Source organism: Hypomesus nipponensis, chromosome 12 (genome assembly GCF_054491055.1).
Source record: "Hypomesus nipponensis isolate SF chromosome 12, ASM5449105v1, whole genome shotgun sequence".
NCBI classification, from domain to species: Eukaryota; Metazoa; Chordata; class Actinopteri; order Osmeriformes; family Osmeridae; genus Hypomesus; species Hypomesus nipponensis.
In genome coordinates, this window is record NC_140372.1 from 10115186 (window position 1) to 10136356 (window position 21171).

Sequence of the window (21171 nt, forward strand, 5' to 3'; positions counted from 1 at the left end):
CATGGCCTGACACGAGCTGTCATCTGCCCCTAAAAGGGTGATTTTGACAGCACAAAAACCAGATTTCGTCGGCTCTCCTCCTCAACCTTCGTGTCACTCTCTCCATCCCTATCTCTAAGTGATCATGACTGACCCATGTTAAAAATAGGTAATAAATGAATACGTTTTAGGAGAAGCTTGATGTGATTTGACAGTTGTCGTCTGCTTGCAAGCTCTGTTCCAGGAACACAGAGCTGTTAATCCGTCGCTTGGACGTGGCATAAGGGCAGGACGTCCCGCCGGGTGTTTAGGCTGTGACCTTGGGAGCCCTGAGCCTCCCAAGTGAAGCGACGTGGGAGGCATGGAGGAACCTGGACAGACGAGTGGACACAGCACACCAACCTGGAGCCTTAATTGGCCTGAAAAGGCCTAGGGCAGCTCAGATGATGGAAGCAAAGAGAGTGCAGGGAACGAGGGGAGGATAGAAGAGAAAATGATAGAGATGAAGGTCAGACACGAGCAGAAGAGGGTGATGATGATGGGCAGGAAGAAGAAGGATTTTGACGATGGAGACGATGGCTAATGAGTCCAACCCCAGTGTGTAGAAGATGACTGGGTATTCTGTAGGCAGCAGGGCAGGTTAACTTTGCAAAGCCCAGGCCAAATGTCCAGCCATAAAAAAGCTGCGATCATTTATTCATAAGCACAAAGTACACTCACAAGCATGCACACAATCCTTACTCTGATTGCATTTTATTTTCTCTATCTTTTTACGGTTATTGTCCCATTGCCCCATTATTTTTGTTGGTGTTAACTGCCTGTAGGAGAATGTGTGCAACCTCAGTGTACTATGCTCTAGCCAAGCATGCATGATTGGAGTTCATTTACAAATGCAGCTTATGGCATGAACTCACTGCTGTTATTATGATGGAAGAGGACATAGGATGATACTTTAGAAGGTCGTCCACTGTAATACAATGGTTATTTTGGAAAATGGGAATTTAACAAAAATACTGTAAACAAAAGCATTTAGAGGGCTGTGTTTCTGAAAGCAAATGGTTAATGTGGGATGATAATGGTGAATTTCCGCAGAAAATGTTTTTACAGACCCATGAAATTGTGACCAGGAAGGTTAAAGTCCCTACTTGTTTACCCATTCAAATTCTACACTTCCACTGTAGGTAACACAACCATGTAATATTTGAAAGCACTTTCTCAGGAGCACAATACAGACAAGTAAAATGGAAAGGTCTGGTAAAACAAGAGCAGAAAAACAACCTCAACATGGCGTACATGTCGTGTGGAGCTGGGCATGTCTAAAAAGCTGTGGAGTGTGGCAGAAGGAGAATCACTGGGTTGAGAGAGCTAAGCTAAGACCTACTGTAGAACAGGCCATGTACCACAGCTAGCCGAGCATAGGCTGTCATTCCCTCTGCTGGATCCAGGTCCACAAATTAAGCCCCAGGGAAGAATACAGGGAGAGAAAAGCTGAGAGACCAACATCCGCCCAGCAGATACTCATGAAGAGAGAGTAGGAGGGCTCGTCTTTGGCTCCCCTACCATGATATGGCACCACGGACTTGCATCAGTTGATCTTTTAACGTTGGCCAAGTTGATTTTAAGACTCGGATTACATCAGCAGCAGCTTTTTGAGTAGGAGGTCTAAAGAAAATCCCAACGTAGGGGCTCACAAGATGAGCAATAGATACGTGGCCCCCACGAGGCACACAAAGGGCCGGTTTTAATGTTGTTAGGGGAGACGGAGTGATTCATCACCTCTTCGTCAGAGAGAGACAGGGACAGATTACGGATCACCTCCCTCTGCAGGGAGAATACATGGGAGACAAGCTGCCTGGCTCCATCGTGTCTAGGAGGCTTGAACTGTGTCAGTTGTCCAAATCAGCACTCATGTGAAGAGAACTGTGGTCTGGTCCTCAACCTCTCATTCACTTTTCAACAGAAAACCCTGAAAGTTACATCGTATTGTACTAAAAATCTGACAATGCTAACCAAATAGGTTTTGAGCTTCCGTTCGTGTAGTAAAGTACATCTGTAACAGAGATTCAAAAAGGAAAGTGCTCAACTCTGGCAGGACAACATTTACAGTGGCCTGTCCTTTCAAGGCATTTGAGAACATTAGACCCTGTAGCAATGGCTGTCGGCTAAGGCTGAGTTGACGTTGAACATGTAGCGCTAACTGATCAACCCCAGTGAAGAAAGTAGGAACACGGTTCACATATTTAAGTTAAGTAAAAAGCAATTTGTCCAACGCCTCCCATCCTGTCATGATTTATGGTGCGTTTCAAAAGGTAAACGAGAAGAGGTGCAAACAAAACAATTTACGGTTTGCAAGGATGCCAATTAATTTACAATTCAATTTGGAGGGCTTGAATCAAATCGGATCCCAAATGGAACTGCTCCCAAGCCAACCTAACCCCACAAGGAAGACAAGGAAAAACTCCCAGTGATTTTTGAATGACGCTTTCCATTCTATGCTTGAACATACAATTCATCCTGCAATGGTTAAGTCAAAATCCATCTAAAGTTTGATCATTTTAACAGCCTCGCTATTCCACAAGTTGTTTTATACATGTAAACATTAGTAAAAAAAAAAATCCAAACATCTTTCTGATATTAAATACATTTGTATAGTGCAGCTATCTTATAAATGGTCAGTGTCAAATTCCTTGCATTAGGGTCCATGTCACAAACTCATCTCTCTAATTTAAAAACCCATTTGGGTGAAAATTTAATGTAATTCAGAGAGAGAAAAAAGATAAAACCTTTAATCTGCTTGTAACCCTGCTGTCATCCCCAGCATAGTGTGTGTATGGAGGACTATATAAATCCATTGTTCTTGGGATGAGACCAGACCAAAATGCTCTGAGCATCTGTTGACCCAGCTGACATTTTGCACTGATTCTGGTACACTAGGCTAAGCACAACAGTTCTCCAGCGTCTGTTCAAGTTTCCAGAACATTCAGGAACCATTCCCAAAATAATCAGGCAACATTTAAATTGTTTCATGTCACTTTGCTTGGTTTTACAGAACACATCTGAAATCTACCAATAATGTTTAGATTACAAAACCTACATCAATGTGGACTGTAACAACATTGGATACGCTATACTACTGACATAATTTGAATCAAGGGACAATTGTTGGTCATTGAAGCAACAGGCGTAATTATATCTAAAATTCACAGAACATTTAAGGAAGGTGATCTTGTCTATTTTAAGAAGGTAAAGCATGTTAATTAAAATAGCACTGACCAGATAGAGAGGCTGAACCTCAAGGAAAACAAAGGGAATGGGTATACAGGATATAAGCACAATGAACCTTCTATGAACCCATTACCCAAAGGACTGTCTGACCACGGTTGAATAGACAAGTAGACGGTACATAATGTATACCGAACAGTTACTATGGGTTCCTTTATGGTACGTAGTCTGAGTCTGTCTTTTTTCCTGCTGAGTCAATTGATAGATCTTCAAAGAAAAAATCCTTCAAACCCTTGTCTAACGAAAAAAATAAGCTAAAAAAGGAACATTTGAGCATTATGTTCTCAGACCCCCATCCATCTGTTTGTTGAATAATATAATACAAGTTCTCATTCGGTGGAGAGAAAAGACCCAGACAGTCCAAAAAGAGAGTCAGAGATGGATCCTGCCCACATTTGGACAGCTACCGACAATCCTCAAATTGAACCACTGGTGACTCAGAGATGAGGAAAAAAAGCACACCAAAACAGACTAATTGGCTTGATACCCAGGAACACTGAGCACCAGTGGACAGTAAACTCCATTTATTATGATGTCCTTGCAGAAGCCTGTGTGTCTTCCTGCACCTGCCAGGCTGATGAATGTGTACAAAGGCATGTAGAGATGTGTTTGTAAGGGTGATTGTGCATGCATGCATGCATGCATGTCCGCTTTTGTTTATCTGAAAGCTTCCATTTCATGTCATATCAATGGGGAATGGTACGCTTGTTGGCCCTGTTACAATCAGCACTTTGACAAGCTACAGTGCTATAAAGCTATGGGTGTACATTCCCCTGGGCATGGGCCAAGAAAGCTTCAAAATATTGAAATTGGGCAAGCTAGAGTAGAAGAAAGTGTGTGCTTCACTCCAACCCAATCAAATTCTACAGAACATTTCCTTCTTTTCCACCTTATAACTTCTCTGATTTGTGGTGTTTACAGCTCCAACTTCACAAATGCTATTTGATCAGGTAGAGATGCATAAAACCATGCTGTTGAGCAATTGACAAGGGTGTACTGCTAAATCAAACCAATTATATAATCAATATGTGTGGGCTGTGACTTAAGGATTACTCCCACTAAGTGAAGCGCTTGGTGGCCAGATCATTCTAGTGATCAACTGCTATATCCAAATCGAGCTAAAGTCAACACCAACTGCTTGAGATGTGCATCAACTGAAAATCCTCCTAGGAATGTTGCATCAACTGCCAGCTTCACAGGCACGTAATCAGGAATAATCAGAAAGGACAAGGTTAGCCTGTTGAACCATAGCATAGCTGTATATGAGTACACTGGTCTAGAGTAGCCTAGTGTACTGTACATTTAAATACTTTTCCAAAATCATTGTGGTTTGATGATAAACATTGTAATTACTAAATGCATACAATAACTTCGATGGCAACACAAATTACTTCCTAGTAACATATTCCATGACATTTTACATTAATATTTTGTCCCCATCTGTTGCGACCTTGGCCCATAGCAAGATCAAACCCTGGATTCTAAAAACAAAAATTGAAATATTGTATGTCCCATGACTTAAATTTAGGTCAAAGAAAAAATATATACAGTATAATATATATATATATATATTTTTTTTTTTTCTTCTTTGAACTAAATATGTATATTGCATAATCAACATTTTAATACCAAAAGCTTCATTAATAATATATGTAGGGCTCCAGTGAGCGCTTGTTGGCATATTGTCTTTGATATTTTTTTGTACTGAAGAGAATAAAATATTTGGTAAAAAAATAGATTTTACTCAACCTTAACCACATTTTATTTAACAAAATAGAAGCAGGTAAAATGTAGCAAAGCAAAGAAGTGTAACATGGCGTTGGAAATATGACAAATTATTGATGAGCTGTGGTACAATATTCACAGAAGAGACAGATAATTACCCTTCCCAATGATGTGACAGCAAGAAGTGATCGACAGCACTGATGTCACAGATCTGCTGAGATAATAGTCCCCAAGGTCACACTATGTGATTGGTTACATTTCGGAGAAGGGGGGTGAAAGGAATTCTGTGAGCATACACACACACACACACACACACAAATGATAGCAGAGAGCACACCCACACATCCGTACATACGCACATAATCACATAAGCACACACATACACACAATTTCGCAGACATACACACAAATGGCTTGTTTGAATAAGATGGGACTCAGAGTTCACGGTTCTAGAGGTCTAATCCAGAGCCAGATGGGGATGAATCTGGTTCAGTGGTGGTTAGCTATTTTCAAATGCCAGACACGCTCACCTTTGTGGATGCTGCATGGATGACTGGCTTGATACCTTTGAAGTTTATTTTGGGAAATGTGGTCCCTTAAATACTGTAGATACTCATTTCAGACTGGCAACACCCCCCCCACACACACACACACACCACCACCACCACTACCAAAATAAAGAAGAAACACACATGTATTTCACTTTTTTACATGGTGTTGTTAGAAAATGATTGCACATTCCTATGAACTGACACCGCAGAACCTGATACATTTGAGGAACACAATTCAATAGAAGAATAAAAAGAATACTTAACCAGTAGGTCCAGCTTTAAGCAATATGTTTTCGTTTCCCAGTAGGCCTAAACCTGACTGACTGTTAGACCCTGCTGAACACATACACGTTTAACAGTGCGTTTCTTCTTAAACCAACAGAGACCATGCATATCCAAATCAAATGAGTTCAAGTTCAAAATGCAGTTCTCTTTCCCAATGCCTTCTTGCAAAACTCTTAATTACCTGTCCATCTCACCTGAAATTGGAAAGATACAACAGCGACATCGTGAGTTTGCCTCATCTTTGAGAAATGCGATTATCTTGCCCTACCTTAACTTCCCTTTGACAGCAGTGTATAGTCGAGAGAATGATACGGAGTATAACCTTATATTTTGTATGGACACGCGGTATAACCTCTTCTAACTAACACCTACTGTATGTAATTTCACTTGGAGTAAACCCTCCCTTGTAGTCACCACTACGCCACTGCCCTTTGGCACCAGTCTGCCAATTATGTTTTCAAACTGAACATCACACCATTTTTTAGCACATGTGACTTATACAATGTGAGTCTAATTTCTCAAATGTGGACACGATAGATGGCTTTACAAAAGCTCACAGTAATGAAAGTGAATCATAGCCTACGCATTTGTGGAGAAATACTTTTTTTGACATAAAAGCATTCTAGTCTAACTGCGTTCTGTACATAGGTCGAACTGTACCAGTACCTCCATTGAAAACATTTTAATTTTGAAAAAATATGACGTTATAAAAAACCTCAATTCGATTGATCAGCCTAAGCCTGTTTCGAATCGAATGGTTAGTCTAAAACGTTCCCCTTCACCCAAAGCAGGCTATATTAACACACGAAACCACGAACTGTTTTAGCTACATTAACTTTGCAGCATAAGCATCTGAGTGACGTTAATTGGTCATGCTCATCTGCATCTCTGATATCTGAAATTTAACAATTGGCACACCATAAAGTAACACTTTATACATTCATAAAGAGATGAATGCGCAGACATGTTAGTATCTGCACCAACTATAAATAACCCGATATTTACTGACAATCAAATGATAAACAAACAAAATAACATGCATTGACAGCTTTTGAGTTTCACAATTCCTTCCAGTCAGCCACTTCTGTTTTTTTAAACAGTTTTAAAACAGCAAATACAAATCCTAACTGCAGTTCACAAAAAATAGAGAAATGGCACTTTGAATATATTCATATATAGTTTTATATATATATATAGTCATATTGATAACATGAAATAAGGGTCTAGTTGGCTTCTTTGTTGATTATGGTATGGTTTCCGAGTGTTGTGTTGAAACCATGCGAAATCATGCAGATATGATACAGTCAGTTAGGCCTATTTACATTACATTCATGCGCTCGTGCACCATTTCCCAAGTCTTCTTTCTCAGATCCTCAGTCTGATTGCGGCAAAGCTGTATTGGGAGGGAGGGGGCAGGAGAGCGGGCTCTATACATATATTACAGTTGAATCTGTAGCAGACTTTTTCAGTCAACCGGGGCAAACAAAACAGGTCAATCGCTGACAGAAGCAAATAAAGAAGCATTTGTTTTTCTTCCATTGCAATTTTGTCCGCAGCACGCAGTCATTTGTCTGTCTGTATGTTTTATCAGTTTGTTTGTATTCCAGCCTATTATCAACAGCGATTCTACGCATCATTTGTCGTGGAGATATGGGCGCTACAGTCGAACCCCCTGTGCGCGCCCCCGTCTGCATGGTAAGGCCCGCTGTGCCAATAAGACGAGTCGCACACTGTCTGTAAGGAATTGATCTCCGACGCAGAGGAGTTACCTTCCCTCCGCTTTGATCTCTTGCGATTCCGCAAAATGAAGACAAGCATCCCTACAACAGTGAACGCAGACGTGACAAATACCAGTAACAGCCCAGGGACCAGCACAGATATTGAGACTCTGCTTGGTTCTAGATAGGAGTTCGAGCGCGTCCCTGTGTCTGCAGTTAAAGTGCTGTTTTTTGAGAGAGATGTGGGGTATATTTTGTCATAAAGTTTGGGGCACATGAGATCATTTCTGACTCGACGGAAATCCTTTTTCCAGAACTCTTCCGGAGATTCACACTTCAGATCACTCACTATGACGTCTGCCCCCAGTTTCTCCGTCCACTGTTTGAAAGGGACAATGTTGCAGGAGCAATCCCATGGATTCCCATGCAAATCAATCTGTATTATCGAGTTGAGTTGATCTAAGACACCAGCAACTGGGAGAAATGTGAAATAATTATTATGCAGGCTGATTTTTGATAAAGAAATTCCAAGGAAAGCATCCACAGGTAGAGATTTCAGCAAGTTATTGTTGAGGAACAGCACCCCCAGGTTGGGCATAGGACTGAATGCACCTGCCACAATGAGTTGTATGTCATTATATTCCAGACTGAGATATTCCAAGTTTTGGAGACCAACGAACATTTCTGCCATGAGTGTATCCAGATAATTCTTATCCATATACAACCATCTTAACTCAGTTAGGTTGTGAAAAGTGCTGTTTTCTATTACTTTGATGTTGTTTCCACCTAAATCAAGAAGGTTGAGGCTTGAATAACCACTAAGTTGATTCTTTTTGATAGCATGTATGTTATTATCTCTCATATTTAATTCGTGTGCAGTAAGAGGTTTCGGTTTTAGGGTAGCCAAACTCTCTATCTTCTTGCCTTCGCAATTAACTCCTAACCCTTGCCTAGATCCAACGAGTTTACAGATGCATGGTTGGGGGCAAGATGCATTGTGCAGCTGGTCTCTCTCTCCGATCACACCGGTCATAGATGTGGGTCTTGTTTTTAACTGCCAGTTTTCACGCGATTTGGACCGTCCCTTTGATCCATTCCCTGGAGTAGGGGACCCCGGATCACCATTTGCCTTGTAAGGAGTTGGAACGGGTCCAGGTTCTGAGGTCTCGTCTTGGGTGGGAGGTGCAACCAAACTCAAGTCAACGCCATTCTTTGAAGGACACAGCTCCATCTCTGATGTCTCGTTCAAATCGTTTCCCTGTAGTTTTGTAGGAGCCTCGCATATGACTCTGCCGATGAGCGCATTCTGCGGTATATTCTCCAGCCATTCCTTCAGGGAAACCAGGTCGCAGTTACAGTCCCAGGGGTTATCCTCCAATAGAACTTCTGCAATACCCGGAATTTGTTCAAGAATTCCCTCATAAGGCAACGTTTTGATTCGATTCCCACGTAGGTCGAGGTGGGTGATGGGTACATGCAGAAACACGTTTATAGGTAGTGCACTTATGAGGTTATCGTTTAAAATTAACACTTCAAGTTTATTTAAGTCCCTGAACACGGCGGGGTCTATGTCCCTCAATAGATTAAAATCTGCCTGAAGGTATTCCAAATCGTCTAATCCCAGAAATGTACTCTTTCTAAACGATCGTATCTTGTTATTATTTATGTGGAGGCGTTTTACTAGCTGCAATCCCAGAAAAGCACCAGGAACAATGTCGTGCAGTCCGTTGTTTTCCAAATGCAAGCTTACGGCATTGTAAAAGTTAGCAAACTCATTGGGAAACAGCCTGGATAAAGAATTCCCGTGCAATAACAAGTGATAGAACTGGGAGCTAGGACCAGTCAAATGATGCAGATTAGTGAAGCTCCTCTTTTCGCAGTCAATGTGCAAATCGCCTTCTATCTCATTGCAGGAGCAGATCTGCTCCTTACAAATGTCCTTTGTAACATTTCCAATAGCAACACAAAGAGCCGCCTTCAGCAAGACAATCCAAAGCAGCATTTTCAATACAAAGAATTCATCCCCGATTTCAAGACATACGACCTGTGAGTTTTTCTCTCCAGATTATCAAAAATAAAAAAGGTGGATCATGGATCAAATATAAGACGACAGTCGTTTTTTGTATCCATGCTGCATCTAACCAGCTACGTCCAGACTTCCAGCTTTAAAATGACCACATAAATGCCTCAAATCGACTGAATCCTTAGGCTAAGACAACACGCACCCTGATAAAAAAAGAACGGAAAACAACAAATCGCAATACTGCCCTGTACATTTTGGGCTTTAGTTCAGTAATGACTGACCTTGCAAAATTAACAAATCCGTGATTTTTTTTTGTCGTGCTGCGGTATCGGTGGGAGCTGTTCTCTTTCCCTCGGTGCTGAATTCACACCCCGCACTAAAGATTTAGTGCTGATCACACTGCCTCCGTTAAAAAAACGCATTCCTCACATCTTTTGGTTGTCTTCCTTGTTTCCACTGCTTTCCTTTGGTGATTTTGGTCACAAAGAGGTTACCCAGATACTGTGTTCATTCTAGCCCAGTGCTCTTAGAAAGATCGAACACCCTCTACTGAACTGCAATGGCAAAAATCCATCGTCCGAGGGAATGTTGAAGAAGAAAAAAATCAATCCACATATAGGGCAAGCGTTAAAATGCTCAGACTAAAAGCTGTCCATTTGTTAACTCTTTTAGACTGAGCGGATTTTTCAATTGACAATGCAATATAATATTTCAGACATACCTCCTTTTTTCAGATTGTTCAGACTGAAAGCTTGCTTTGACTGTTCTGTGTTGTAAAAGTGGGCTAGACAACATAGCGCACTGCCAACGTATTGGAGACTTCTCTTGCAAACGGGGGTGGTTAAAATCTCGTTTCATTTATAAATTGCCCACTGTTATGGAAAAAATGAAGATCGCTGGTGTATTGCTTCGATCTCATACAAGCACTTTCCACTATGGTTGATGGGCTACTTTCTCTGGTAAGGAACCGCTGTTGAATGCGGTAAAATAATTAACTGCTACGGGCATGCAACAACCAGCAAAGCGACATCACTCTCAGTTGACTACAACAAATGATGCGTCAATGTAGCCCAAATGCGCACGCACAACACTATTTTAAAGTAAAGGTTTTGGAATCTAAAATAAAATGTAGCCTAGATTAGGTTACCTCCCCCCTTTCTCTGTTCGCCAAGCATCTGATTAAATGTCTTTGTTTGAATATATCTTCCAGCTTCTTTTCTGCGTGTTACTATTATGAGAGCACCACACAGACAGTTGTCCTCACTAGACATCAGATTTGTATCCTTATTATCAGAATATAGAAATTGAGATCCCAAAGTGAAAATCCGAGCGAGTTTACACCTGCCATCACACCTTTTATCAACAGCACAAACAACAACATTGAAAAGTCAAACAATAAGCTCAGCAAAGGTATTTACTTTATTATAGCTGGCATCCCTGATGCACCCAGAAGATTATGCTTTGATTTACAGTCTCTCTTTGATGTATGTTTCAGTGCAGACTACAATATTATTATTACAATTGGGAACATTGTCATATTGAATATTATGACAAGCTTTTTCAAATCAATCATGACAATAATTGTAATCAAACGAGGTACCATCCCCAAAACATTGTTTATGTCCCACCATGCTCAACCATTGTGAGGTCTTAGGAGTCTCCTCCTTTTTTTGTGACATGACGTTTTCCAACAATTTGACATGTTTAAGGAGAGTCACCTTCAAGAGTGAATAGCAGACATGGAGCCCAGGTTGTGATGTGTTAATAGATGTTTGCTTGCAGACTGTCAAATCAGTTGGCACCCCACTGTGGGGCAGATCAAAGCATGCAGCGATGTGTTCAAGCTAAACTAAGTAACCAATAGTCAATTTGGCCTGCCAAACAAACAGCACAGAGGACAGACAAGCAGCCAAGGGCACATCCTTCATGCACACTCATTAATGGGCAGTGGGAGGTTGTGTGTGCATGTGTGTTTATACTTGTCATGTGTATGTGTGTGTGTGTGTTTGTGTGTGTGTGTGTGTTTAAGCAAGTTCTCAAACATTGTTAAGTCATTTCTATTCATAAAAAATACACAATTATAAGCCTAATTACATTCCGTCCTGTAAAGTCTGCACATCTGATAAGGCTGTGATATTGTGATGAGATTGTATCTCTCGAAGTATTTGAGGCAACTTCCTTATCTTGTATATTTATCATTATTCAATATTCTGTTGACTATAATCAATTCATGAGTACACAAGAGGGATTACCAATGTTTTAACTTTAGTTACATAATTTCAGTATTTATTCGGTTTATTTCAGGGGTTCGGACCACACCAAAAGTCAACTAATAATTTGTTACGGTCGAAGGCTACTGACAGTTGCAAACTGTTCAGAATAGGTGATGAAACATTGATGAGTTGTACAGTAGCAGAACAGAGTGTATAGTGTCAACAGTACGTGGAGGAATTGTGACATGTTTTTTTTGTCTCCCTAAACCTCCTGAAGCTATAACTTGTATGATTGAATACATGTACCTTGTACATGTACCTGTACCTTGAAAGGAGCGATGCATTAAATACAGCAATAAGACAACTTTTGAAAATGAATTACTGAGAGAATGGGCCCAGCATCTGGTGCTCTATAGTTTTGAGTAGTTTGGGCTTTTTAGAGCACTTAAAACCCCTTAAATTGCAGTGTCCATAAGTCATCAAATGAAATTAAAATGTGCAAAATAATAATTTAATAATTTCTGGTTCCTCTTCTATGAGTTATTTTTATTTGGATCAGATGCAATTTATGCATCAATATTTGAAAGAACATATCCAAATTATTATTTCAGTTTCATAGGACACAATTAAATGTTCGCAAGAATTCAACACCATATGAGACTAATACGAACAAAATAACAACATACAGGACAATATATTCCTGGAGTAGGAAAGTTACTCCAAGCCAAATTTGCCCAGTTAGCCAATCTCTAAACACATAGTGAGCATCGATGGTTTTGCTTCTCTTGATTTTCTGAGTTTTTCTCCAAATGATAGCTAGCTGAAAACAGTAGGGTACCTAGTATACATGAGATTCACTTCTGTCAGTGGAGATGTGCACGTCTCAAGGACACTTTTGTAAATATTAAGAGTCCTATGCACATTAGTCACTCGGAGAAAAATAGAGAGCTTTGCTAATCCTTGGCCAACAGTGGTTACTAAACTTTCCCATTTAGAATTTCAAAGTCCTGTCGAGCAGCTAATAAGATCTTTGCCCTTGGCGTTCATATCCCCTGCAGGGACTTCTGTGGGAAAACACATGCCACTTCAGCTTCGCCCAGCTTCCTCCAGATGTGTTTGTCAGAGAGGGATAGGTAAACAGGCAAGAGGTTTAGAAAACAAAACGGATGATTAAGAGGAGAAGCGTAGGTTACCCTTGAGTTAGCATACAGTAGGAATGAGGATGCATGCAGAAATAGGTTGAGGCTTGACAGCAGGGGCTACAGGTCCATTCTAGCTCGGGCCATTTCCTGCATGATCCCTCTCTCTTTTAATAAACCTCTTATCGAATATAACCTATACAGGTACAGTACACGTGCAGCACTGTAATGAGAAATATGCGGCCTAAAAGAACAGTGTATATAGCATACGTTCTTAAGAACAGTCGTTATATTCAGAGAAAACGTTGTGGGTGGTATCATGTATAGAAATAGATGAGTCAAGTGCAGACTGTAAATCAATAACGCAATTGGCAGAGAAGCACTTCCTCTTGATGCATCGTTGTGTGATTTTGCATGGGTAATCAACTAAATGTCCTTGATTGACTGCCAATCCATTCGCACACATCTGTACGTATGCTACATGCTATAAGACTAAGATTCATCCCTGCTGCAGAATCATGTTCTGAATCACTGATGGAGGCACTCCAAGTGTCACATCTACAAGGGATTTGAGAAATGGCCTCTTGTACTATTACGGTGGATCAGTGCCTTGCCCTGTCACATCAAAGTAATAAGGTCCTGGGTTCAATTCCCGCTTGAGGCCCTGAGTGGTGCTCAGCTTAGCTTCTTGGGCCTTTCTGTATGGAGTTCTCCAGAGCAAATTATATGGCGGATTCCTCCCTGTGTGCGTGCGTGAATGATACAGGTGATGGACAAATATACATTTATATATATTAGCGTACTTGTCACAACAAGATATTACAACTGACTGTGAAGACGGTTCAAAAAAATGTGCATTCCGATCCGATTCATGTGGATGGCATGGCACTAATCTCTCCACCTTTGACATACATACAGCAACAACACGCTTTGTTTGAAAGTACAGCAAAAGGACACATTATCAGCATAACAGTGGAGTTTAAGTATAGCTGTGTACTTCCTTTCACAGATGCAATGTACTATCCGGATTATATCTGGACTGTAACTGGTTTAATAGACTGTCTTTTTTACTGATTGTGGTATATCAACCAAAATCATTCTACAAAGACAAACATTTAGATATGCTTTTTAGATGCCCTCATTTTTATGCCTTTCTCTAGGAAATCCAGATACATATCTCGAAGAAAAAAGAGTTCTGTTCTGTAGATGAGAACAGGGTGATGCAGACCAGAGCAGAATGAGGGAGATCAGAGCAGGGTGAGGGAGACCAGAACAGGGTCATGGTCGAGAGGGACCAGAGCGAGGATATGCTTGCAGCCCTACATACTTTCAAATGGCACTCTGTTCTCATCCAACAACTCAGTCTTTATCATTGTTTCTCAAATCAATAGGCCTTAAATGAGTCAAGACTCCCATCAACAAGGGCCACTCTGTTGCAATAAACTGGCACATGAATGTTGTATAAACTGGCACCAACACCGCCCGGGGTTTTATACAGCAAATTATTACACACGCCAAGGGAGTGTGCACAACACGTTGTTGTTGCTCCTTGACATTTAAATGAAGAATCTAGCAGTTGACAGAACAGGCCGTGTCTGAGAGGTGGGTGAGTGGTGGTGTTCCAGGGACTGGATGGAAAGTATGGCAGAGAACAGGTAAAGTAAGATGACTTGATGCAATTTTCCTTTTCGGCCTCAAGTCTTAGGAAGAGTAAGTATTTGATGACATACCATAAATGAACAACAGTGTCGAGTAAAATCGATCATATTCTGTCATAGATTGTTAACAGATGTCCATGAAATAGTTTTTTTTTTTGGTGATGGTGGTGGTGTTCTTACATGGGTGTCCCTCTACAGGGTGTGTAAATGCCACTCATAACTACTCCAAACCTATGGTCAAAGTTAACAATATATTCTCACATCTTAAATTTCATCTACCATGCACAGTGCCTTTTTATTGTATTTTTTATTGTACAGTGCACTCAACCCACGAACAATAATTCAACTATATAAAAAAACACTACAATAATTTGAGTAATGTTGTTCAAGAAGTCACTAGTGACACAGTGATGTATTCCAAATGCTCGGTTTCCCTGGCATAGGTAATAATAACAATTACGAGGGAAAATTCTATTTATTTTCACTGGATCAGAAATTCACTTGTGTCTGCCTGTCTGTCTGTCTGTGTTTATTTCAAACGAAGGCACAGTATTTTTCAGCACCATGGACAGGGCTACAATGACGGTGACAGTCTAAACCCTATCCTTCCCAACCCCTGCCTCCCACTGCATAAAAACAAGCATGTTGACAGCATTGTTCAGACCCTAATAAATCGTTTTTACTGAATGTAATGTACTTCATTAGGCAATTAACATGGTAAAAAATGAATCAAAACAAAAAACTGCTTTTCCAATCCAATTCACAGTGAACCTGTGGTCATACCTAAACCTAGTCCTTCCAGACTACAAGCCATGCTATATGGGATGCATTTCTGGAAGTAGCTATCCAAAGACTTCTATTAAAGACAGTCAAGCAGGTGATAGTAATGCTACTAATAATAATTCACAGAGGAAGTCCTGATTCCATCTCACCTTCTTCCCCCAATAGATTTAAGTCAACAGCAGTAACTAGATTGGAACTATTTAATTATACTTAACCTTTCAATCCCTTGCGCTATCTTATAAGCCTCCAATGACGAGGCTGTGATTTGGAGATAAGTGGGTCTTAAAATCCCAAAGCCAAATCTGGGGGTGACCTCAGAGTCTATAATGTTACATTTTTTAATTTTAAACAGGGACTAATTGAAGCTTCACCAGAGGCAAAGTCTTCCCCATGTCCCTTAATGTGAATAAGGTGAATAAGGAAATCTTTTTGTTCGGTTCCAAAGCATCATGCTTTCAAGCTTGTGCACATAGGCAAGGTAAGACTGAGCCAGACATTTCAGTCGACACCACTTGGACTAAGTATTCCTTTTTAATGACAGTCAAAAAACCTTCACTGGGTTCTTTTCAATAAAAATCAAAAACACAAGGTGCCATAAACCCCAAGCCTCTGAGGTTTGAGGATTAGAAACGAGTTGCACAGCCATGCAAATCCAAACAAGTGACTAGCAGGCTCAGATCAGAGCAGCAATACACATAATTAGAACTCATGGGGACTGGGCACAATGCTGCAGGGATACAGAAATAACCGACGCGTGTCGAAAAGGGAGCGGGAGTACGATCACATTGACACCCGTCTGTCAAGCAGTATGTGTCTGCGGCATAAATCAATCCAACATGAGGGTTCAGCCGCTCTCTGGGAACAAGACCAGGGTGACAATGTGCCACAGGTGAAGTCTCAATCCATAGGAGCTGTGACCTCTGACTCCGCAGCTTTACTTTCCATGGACATGTGTCAGAGATTTATGATGGACGGCCCCATCTTCCTCCCTCTTTTACATGCTTTGGTGTGATTGGTCCCCACTAATGTGGTTTTAACTGGGTCACTACTTTCCACTGTTGATGCTCATTGCTGCAGTCTAGGGGATGATTATGGTGTATTATTGGCTTGAGACTAATTGTGCCAAAACTACAGAAGACACACACACACACACTCAATGTCTGAGACAGGAGTACTGGACTGGTATACATTCACATGTTTGATTTATTAATGGGGTTTTACAGGAGGTAGAAATACTCAATTTTCTAATGCATCAATAATTTAAGAATAGGCCCCCCTAGACCTAGCTCAACAGATTGTGGTGTAAAAAATGCATGCAAAACCAAACTGTAAGTGTACTTGTGTGTGTGTGTGTGTGTGTGTGTGTGTGTGTGTGTGTGTGTGTGTGTGTGTGTGTGTGTGCGTGTGTGAGAGAGAGGTTTCCTGGAGAGTATGAAACACTTTAGGGATCCAGAATATGCTAATTCCTTTCCAACACCTGAACTTTTAGATATTTGACTTTGTTTCAATGTTCATTGGTTAAATAGTTCAAGAAAGGGTTCTTCCTCAAAGCCACTTTGTAAACTTTTCTAAGTATGCAATGAGGCCATGTTTCTCACAGTATCAAAAGGAATATCTGGTTAAATTAAACAATTCTTCCCATATTCCCTCTGCATTGGTTGACAGCACAAACAGAGTACAGTACAAACTCTGCATATGCATTTCATTCAAGGGCACGCACTGCATGTACCATCATAGAAGATCCTGTTAGTCTGTTAAGAGACTGATAAAACTGATCATAGTATATAAACCAAAGCCAAGACCAGCTGTGGACGTCTTTGTGCTGGGCTATTACCAACCAGGCTTTCCAACTGGCCAGACCACTGGGGAAAGCTCCCAATTAACCTAAGAGACTCTCTGCACAATGTGTGACCTTTTATGTCAACGGAAAACAAGGAAATCCTGGGAGTCCAATTGCACTGCTTCTTTAGGGCTCCGACAACACACAATGACGAGCTAATTAAGCTTTCGGTTCAAGTCTTCTCGGTTCATGTCACAGGGTTCTGTGTTTCCATCCACTGAGCTATGTTAGCATAGTGTCTCAGTTGGTACACAAAGCTTACCATCAAAAGCAGGAATTATACAACAAACTGCTTGTATAATGCTCGAACTTAGTTTGTACTGAACATGTACAGAACAACAGTACTGTATAATTCTCCATAGAGAGAACTGGGCAGGAAGTGAATATTGAATTTTGAAGAACAGTCATGAAGGAGTTGGTGACATTCACGAGGCTGTGGAGTGATTTATCAGGGACATCGATGCCATGGCCTCACAGTGGTCCGATTTATCAGGCCCTTCTAGAAAACATGATTCATTTTTCTTTTATCCATAATGTCATCTAAGTACTCTTATCTAAGTTTCAATTTAGTTTTAAGTGGAACTTTTTTATGTGACTGATTTGAGGAGAAACTTAAGTGAAGGAGACTTCTCTCGTCTTTATTCTAATCATGCTGAAAGAAAACAGGTTCAACTGATGGTGCCGCGCACAATTCACAGTGTATTACCACGGGGAGCGGCTGTAGGGATAGAAACTCCTACCATGATGCTTTTAATATTGTGAGAGGAATCACACCCCCACTTTGGAACCGTAGCTGCCCCTGGGGGTGTTTAGATAACATCAGATTCCCATTAAAATTAAAACATTTCACAAATGCTTAATTATGAACTACCCACTGAGGAGTTTTATCTGCTATGGGAAGGGAATTGCTCCCTATGCACACCACTGCATGTAAACCTTCAAAAAGTTTGACTTGAAGATTAAATAATCCTAGATTGAATAGTTTACAGCCATGTGATCAATAGAAATAAGACTAAATCATACTCTCGGATATCCACATCTACAGAACTTATAGTGAGTGGGCCGTTTTCAAGCTCCAAGCGATGTGTGGGTGACGATTGTGATGGAACTGGGAACATTATACATTACCAAATGCATTTGGAACGAAACATTGATGACCTTGATGACTTTCTGGCTTCCAAGCCACATTGTCATTTATGTATATTGTCAAGACATTTGAACTCTGGTGTGTTTTACACATTTATCAAATCAAACTCATGTTAACACATTGCAACATGTTTCAGCCGTTTCTGTCATTTACTCTGTAAAAAAAGGAAGCGTGCCAGTCCAGCGTCATTCCAAAATGTGTGAGGGGCTATAAAATAGAAATGCTCACATACAGTACTCTCCCCGCCTCACACACACACATGGAACCTGCCCAAGCGATGACCTCATCCTGCATTTAGCTACTTTTCCTTTCCTGGCCGTCTTCTCGGGTGATGTGATTTTGCGCCTGGAGAAAAGTAATACCAGCGCGTCCAAAAGCCCACGTGAAGTGAAGCAAGGAGGAGTTAAGCGAATGGTGGCTGCTTTCTGTGGCTCTGCTCAGGGAGCGAGGGGGAGCACTTGAGCAACGGCGGATAAATCCAGGCGCAGGCGATAGTGGTGCTCTCCAACCAGAGCTTGTTGTGTTGTGTTTTGTCTCGGAGCATCTGTCACTACCTCTCGAGAAGCATCGCATCTGAAGCCTGGCCTCCTCTCTGCCCAGCTAGCCGCTCTCTTGGCATGCGGGCCACACGCGTCAGGGCAATGTGGAGACGGCTTGAGTCAGGACTGCGGGACTGTGAGCTTTTCCCTTCGCATTTGTTCCAGTACCAATCAAGCCAGTGCCTCCAGGCCCTAGCCTGATCCTCGGCGCTGTTCAGCCAGAGCTGGATTACCTAACCTTACACCAACCAACCCTGCAGCAATTCAATGCTTTTTTGGGGGGGGGGTGCATTCCTGGGGTTTGCTCCCACCCTTGTTCATTTTGTGCAAGTGTGTTTGTGCACTGGCGTGTTGATGTGTGTGCATGATTAACATATTGCCATAGGTGGTCATTTTGTTTCGTGTGTGGGTGTGCAGAGTGTGTGCCGGGTCTGTGCGTGTGTGTGTGTGTTTGTTTGTGCATGCTTGAGTGAATTGATGTATTTGTGCACGCGTGTTCATGAGTGCAGTAGGCAAAATTGCACACCAGGGTACTGGGTCCCCAAATGTAGCTGTTCACAGGTTCTCTAGTGTTTGGATTTGTCGTCCTTAATTTCTGCCTGTGTGTGCATGCAAGGGTGTACGCGTGCAGCTGTGTGTGTGTGTGTGTGTGTGTGTGCGGTGCTCCTGTGCACTTGCCAATGTGTAGTGGATCAATGCAGAATGCTCGTCCAATGTATTTGCCCAGAGAGGTAATCTTTGAGCAGCTTAGGGAGCACAAGCCCAATATCAAGGCCTTCTCCAGTATAATGATGCTACACAGCACAACAGAGGGACGGAGATGATTGAATATTCAATTCTACCTTGAGATGATCCTGTTATGTGTGTCTGTCTTGGGATTCCAGCTCAGAGTTTTCTACACTGATATACAGATTCTCACAATGTTGCCAATGCAGATAGGATGCCGTCGCCGCGCAGATTGCAATGCACGTTGGAATATTGTGCCCCGTGTGTTTCCGAATTGATTTCGTATTGTCTGTAGATGTTGTCGTCTCCATATTTGAAAGAGAGGCATGGGTTCAAATTTGAGCCCTGCAGGCCCATGAGCGTTGTGCCAAACAGGTGGGATGAAGCCTAATGCCTGGGCGATGCTCCAACAGGGGCTGAAGGGAGCCAGACTCTACACCAGGAGATGTAGGACACAATGGCAGTACAATATCAAACACTTAGTGCTGGACTATCAACACCACCACTGCCTGCCTTATTACTCTGAAAGAGCTTCTGATCATAACGTGTAATAGTATCACTGGTAATACTGTATAATACGCCAAGCAAACATGAAATATGTGGAAATTAAATACATAAAAAAAAAAAAAAGTTTGTTCCACACAGTAGTGTATTCATTTCCTCAAAGTGATAATATACTGTATTCCTTATTAATTCCTCACTAATTACTTTTAAAATCGAGGCAGACCAACTACTGTGACAGCTTTTGGTCACAACCTAGACTGAAAAGGGGACACTGTAAGCAGTGAAAAATTAATTGAATGCATTTTTTTTAAATTGGGCAAGTGCCATAAATATGATGGTGTCTTGCTTCACAGCTGTCTAGATGACTTAGTTTCAGAGGACAATTTAATTACTGTATATTTTTATATCTGTCATTACAATGTACCAGATAGCAGTAACCACTGATGATATCAAGCACATTTATTTTGAGTGAATCTGTGATCACCCGGTTTTCACAATTTTTCAAGTGTCCCATTAGACATCTGTCATGAACTTGCAGATATAAGTTTTTAAAAATCACCCACTTTTCTAGTAGTTTGGCTGATGTGGATGGACTGCCACAGTTCTCCTCCCTACAATCAGTATCACATTCATTTTATGAGCTTTGAAATCCATTCAGCCTTGCATAATTCATAAACTCCTCTGCCTAAATTCTCCTCATGAGATCCATGTGGGAAAAATCGTCTGAAACACGGATAATCCAAACAGCTCTAGCCTGTACTCTGTGTGGATAGTGCATGCTGTAGGAGATGCCACTTCAATTTATTGATGTCACCTGAGTGAGTGTAATTAAAGGATTAATGCCCCTCGCCTATCCCAGCCAACCATACCCTAAATACCAACATACTGACATGTGGAAATACTGAGCTTTATAATAATGACTACACATTTAAACATGTTACTTAGCAAGAAAAGACAGTTCACCAGTTTTTGCGATTAACAGTTATTGGAATTACAGTTCTATGGTCAGTTTTGATGTCTTTGTTCCTGTGGCTAAGATAAAGTGTTTCATGTGTGCAG

The 21171-nt window shown here is 41.2% G+C and overlaps 1 protein-coding gene and 1 long non-coding RNA gene across 2 annotated transcripts in view; both read right to left on the bottom strand.

Moving 5' to 3' along the window:
* Nucleotides 1-21171, bottom strand: part of LOC146261039 (uncharacterized) — a 108063-nt gene that overhangs the window by 33336 nt on the left and 53556 nt on the right. The gene's annotated exons all lie outside the window — the stretch shown is intronic.
* On the bottom strand, nucleotides 7449-9542 carry slitrk1 (SLIT and NTRK like family member 1). Its single transcript, XM_084668187.1, has one exon. The coding sequence runs from the start codon at nucleotides 9540-9542 to the stop codon at nucleotides 7449-7451; it is 2094 nt and encodes a 697-aa protein (XP_084524313.1).